The sequence below is a fragment of the Nicotiana tabacum genome, chromosome 6 (assembly GCF_000715075.1).
Source record: "Nicotiana tabacum cultivar K326 chromosome 6, ASM71507v2, whole genome shotgun sequence".
Taxonomy (NCBI): Eukaryota; Viridiplantae; Streptophyta; class Magnoliopsida; order Solanales; family Solanaceae; genus Nicotiana; species Nicotiana tabacum.
In genome coordinates this window covers 166456273-166460725 of record NC_134085.1, presented here as the reverse complement: position 1 = coordinate 166460725, position 4453 = coordinate 166456273, and the positions used below count along the sequence as shown (strand labels likewise).

At 32.9% G+C, this 4453-nt stretch overlaps 1 protein-coding gene across 1 annotated transcript; it reads right to left on the bottom strand.

Annotated features, from left to right (window-relative positions):
• Nucleotides 1-1669: 1669 nt before the first annotated feature.
• On the bottom strand, nt 1670-4453 carry LOC107783443 (uncharacterized). The gene is made up of 6 exons (XM_075256166.1): nt 4108-4453; nt 3464-3668; nt 2725-3275; nt 2351-2515; nt 1905-2251; nt 1670-1702 (listed from the first exon to the last, which is right to left on the bottom strand). The coding sequence occupies exons 1-6, from the start codon at nt 4451-4453 to the stop codon at nt 1670-1672; spliced, it is 1647 nt and encodes a 548-aa protein (XP_075112267.1).

Genomic DNA, 4453 nt, shown 5'->3' with positions numbered 1-4453 from the left:
CGTATATTCCCATGTTTCTCTTTCCTTTCAGCTCAACCCCCCTCCCCACGTTTTACCTTTACCCTTCACTCCCCCACGTTTAGCGTCTGTTTTCTTCTTTACAGAACAAAAGCTACCCACATTCTTCATTATTCTCCATTTAAATTCACTAGATATTGAAATTATCACTCTACAAAATTCGTTCTCATCTTTAGTCAAGTTGAAGTTAAACCATGAAGAACATCAAATCTCCCAAAAAAAGACCTAAAAATCTACAGTAGGTGATATCCCCTCTTTCGATTTGTGGCTGCTTTTGCGGAGTATGTTAGCCTTGGAGATTTGTCAATCCCTTCAGAAGACCTTTCGGATATCGACCAACACCGTAGATGTTATGGAGCTCTCCTATGGGACTATGCTACAAAGAAGCAAGAAGATGGGTTAATCAGTGAAAGTGAGGTTACAGGCAGACTAGCAAGGAGGAAGGGTGCTCCTGCTTTGAATGAGAAGACTAAAGTCCAGAGAAAGAAGAAATAGTGTCCTGTTTTCCTAGTTTAGTTGATGTCAATTTGTAGTTGAAGGAGAATACACTACTTTATGAACAAAATTTTTATTTTTTTATTGCAGCATACCTTTTTGTTTTGTTATTTTATCTTTCATTATTAGATGTTCACTTGAATATAAATTGATTGTTTACAGCACTGTATCTTCATTATATTAAACATGAGTATTTTGATGTTAGAATACAATTTGCCTACAAATAATCTTCACAATATCTACATTTTGGAAACACTCAATGTAGTTATTGTATATAATTTTGCAGTTGTATATGTTCATAATTTTTATGAAATACCTTCAAGTTCTAGGTAATATCTGTATATAACTGTCAGTTGAAATTAAATTACACAACAAACAGAAGAAATAAATACTCCAATCATAGAAATATATTATCCACAATTTATCTACAAATCATCTACAAATTATTACCAAGACTACAATTTAACTACATTTAACCTATATTTTACCTACAATCTGGAAACACTTTACATTAAAGTTACTTTTTTAATATCAGTTGTATTGTAGATAATAAATATTAAAATTTAATTACACTATATCAAAGACAAATTTAGATGTCTGACACGATACATAAAAGCATATTAAACACACATAAACAAATTGTAGTCTACTTCATAATGATCTTTAAAAACTTAAACAATTACACAAAAAATCTGCTAACTTTAACTCACTAACAGTTAGTTTGAATAACTATTCTAACTACATGATATTCATTTCTTCTTGGGCGCATTCTTGCAAGATCTTTTGTTATGCCCTTCACCTCCACAATTTCCACATGACACCTTGTACTTCTTTGACTTTATTTCATCATATGTTTTATATCTTTCCTTTTGAGGTCTCCCTGGCTGCCTTTTATCTCCCGTCGGTGGATTTACTACCTCATCCAAAACATGTTGTGGCACACTCCATTTGTTTTCATCAGGAAGAGGATTTACTGGTATTTCATACGTACGCAGAAGGCTCTCCCTTGTGTAATACGGAGAGCAATAATTTTCATATGTTTCATTCATGTGCCTTAATGCTCCCAAAGCATGCGCACATGGAAGTTCTTCAAGTTGGAATTGGCCACAGCTTCATTTCTTGTTTTTTAGACATACAATGTACCGCTTCACGTCATCTAACACAGTATGTATATGTTTGAAGCCCTCACCTACAATTGCAGAACAAACAGAAAAAATTTATCTCAATCATAAAAATAGATTATCTACAACCTATCTACAAATCATCTACAAATATTCTACACCTTATCTATAACCTACAATTATCTACAATTTGACTACAATTTATCTACAATCTGGAAACACTGCATATTAAGTAATTTATTTTTTCTGCACCAAATAAACAGATCTTACCCTAAGCTTCTGAGATAATGTTCTGTTGTTCTCTAATTCTTTGTTGAATTTGGACCCAAGAAATGTGAAAGTACCCTTCGCCTTCAATAACTTCTCGTTGGTCCAACGTTCTAGCAGTGTTCGCATATACTCTAAAAGGTCAAATATCGGCAGCTCTCTTGCATCTTTTGTTACAACGTTCAACGACTCTGCAATATTTGATGCCATTGTCCACGTTCTATTCACTGTTGCATGTACTCTTGACCATATATGATAGCCAATATCATATAGGTAAGATTTCACACGCGGGTCTACCTCTTCAATCTTCGACATACTTTCATTAAATTTATCCAGAGTGTATGACCGTACTGTAGCAAAGTACAATTCATGTAATTATAGATGACCCTTCTTGAATTTTGACCTTATATTTGTCCAAATATGCCACATGTAAGAGTAGTGTGACATGCCCGGATAGACAATTGATGTTGCCTTCAGTATACTCTCATTCCTATCTGAAACAACACACATTGAAGGTCTTTCACCATATGCCTGCTTGAATTGCTCAAAGAACCACTTCCAAGATGCGTCGTTTTCAGAATCAACCACAGCATATGCCAAGGGCAATATTGTACCTACATTATTAATTCATATAATATTAATTGGCAGCTTTGAAAATGTATATAAAAATATAAATACATAACAACTACAATATATCTTCATAATATAGACAATTTATCTACATTTCATGTAATAGCTACAAAATAACTACAAAATTACTACAATGTATCTACATTTTATAGACTGCCTACAAAATAATTACAAAAATTTTTATACTTTTTACCTGCTTCATCCATGGTGCTTGCTGTCAGCATAATCCCCTTGTAGGCTGACTTTAAGAATGTCCCATCAATCACTACTACTGGCCTACAATGTTGCCAACCACTTATTGATGTACAAAGAGCAACAAATGCGTATAAGAAGCATTCATCTGCTGTCTTCTTCAATTTAACAACAGAACCAGGATAAGTCTCCTTAAGAATATAAAAATATTTGGGTAATTTGTTGTAGGAGTCAGTCGGATTCCCTCTCAGAAACTGTAAAGCCTTTTCCTTTGTTCTCCATGCTTGCATGTAGCTTAGGTTCACTCCGTGTTCGGATAACATATCAGTTTGTATGTCCTTTGGTATGTAAACAGTCTTAGGATCACAATACTTTGGAATGACCATGCTACCAACTGCAACTGCAGTACGTTTGTGCTGTATGAATGTTTCGTCCATTAAGGAGCATGTGTGTTGTCGGTTGAAACTACTTATCTTAAACATTGCGGAATCATTAATTAACGTTGTCTTGAAGTGCCATTTACAGTTTTCACCAACGCATACAAGCCAGTAGCTACAAAAAATACAATATTTAATACAGATTATAAATGTAGATGCAACAAAAGGACTGTTTTAACATAAAGTAACATAAACTACAATTTAACTACAATGTAACTACAATTTATTTACAATGTTTAAAAAACACATATCTTGAGTAAAACACTGCTTTTAATGATCTTTTCTCCACAAATATCTTCATACCTTCTATGACTAGATCTTTTAACTCTGAAGTGGAACTTGTGCATCACAGAAAAGTACTTCATTGCAGCAGCTACAGTTTGTTTGTCCTGATACACTTGTCCTTCTTCAATAGCAGTTTGCGTAGATTCTGTTATTATTTCACTTTGATATTCCTCTATAGCTGGATAGGATGGCATATCAAGTAACTTTAGGGATCCAGATGAACCTGCATCAAAATAAAGATAAATAGTGTCATTATAATTTTGTAGATAATTTGTAGATATAGTGAAAATTTTGTAGGCATCCATTTTAGGATGTCAGACATTGTAGTTAAATTGTACTATAACTGTTGCAATTTGTAGAAATTTGTGAAAACAATACTGCTTCATACATAATTAAACTGATTTGTATTTTATTTGACTAGATTTTGTTCTAAACATAGATTGTAGTTTTATTTGAAGACAACATTTTGAAATCAACAATTTCTAATCATAGATTGTAGTTTATTTTGTCGTATAAATGTAGTAACTTTGTAGATAATTTTGAAAACAACACTGCTTTATTCTTTCATTAAACTGATTTGTAGTTTAATTGTAGGTAAATGTAGTAATTTTGTAGATAATACCGTAAAACCATAATTCTATGCAATTTCGAACTATACAAACCTGCACTTGTGTTATCGTTGGTGATTGCCAATTTCATATTGAAATCTCGTACACTTATACATAACGAATATAATCCTAAGTTTTTATTCTCTTTTTTGTTCTCCATATACACACGAACCCCCATATCATTCCTAATCTCCATTGGGGGACAATTGTCGTTCACCATGTATTTGATTTCTACAATTTTTTCTGAAGTATCAATCGATAGTTGTTCTGCAATTGTAGAAATCAAAATACTGTAGCTTGCATTCTCATCTACCACAATGGCATCAACTTCAAAATCTCTAAATCTGTCATAGTTATCCCAATTCCCATTCAATTGTAGCATGATTGTGATTTTGGACAT

Coding starts and splice junctions, on each gene's coding strand:
- LOC107783443 (XM_075256166.1), bottom strand. CDS start 4,453: ATGTCCAAAATCACAATCATGCTACAATTGAATGGGAATTGGGATAAC. Junction 3,276..3,463: donor AAAAGATCTAGTCATAGAAG/GTATGAAGATAT, acceptor TATTTTTTGTAG/CTACTGGCTTGTATGCGTTG. Junction 2,252..2,350: donor AACATCAATTGTCTATCCGG/GCATGTCACACT, acceptor ACTTTGCTACAG/TACGGTCATACACTCTGGAT.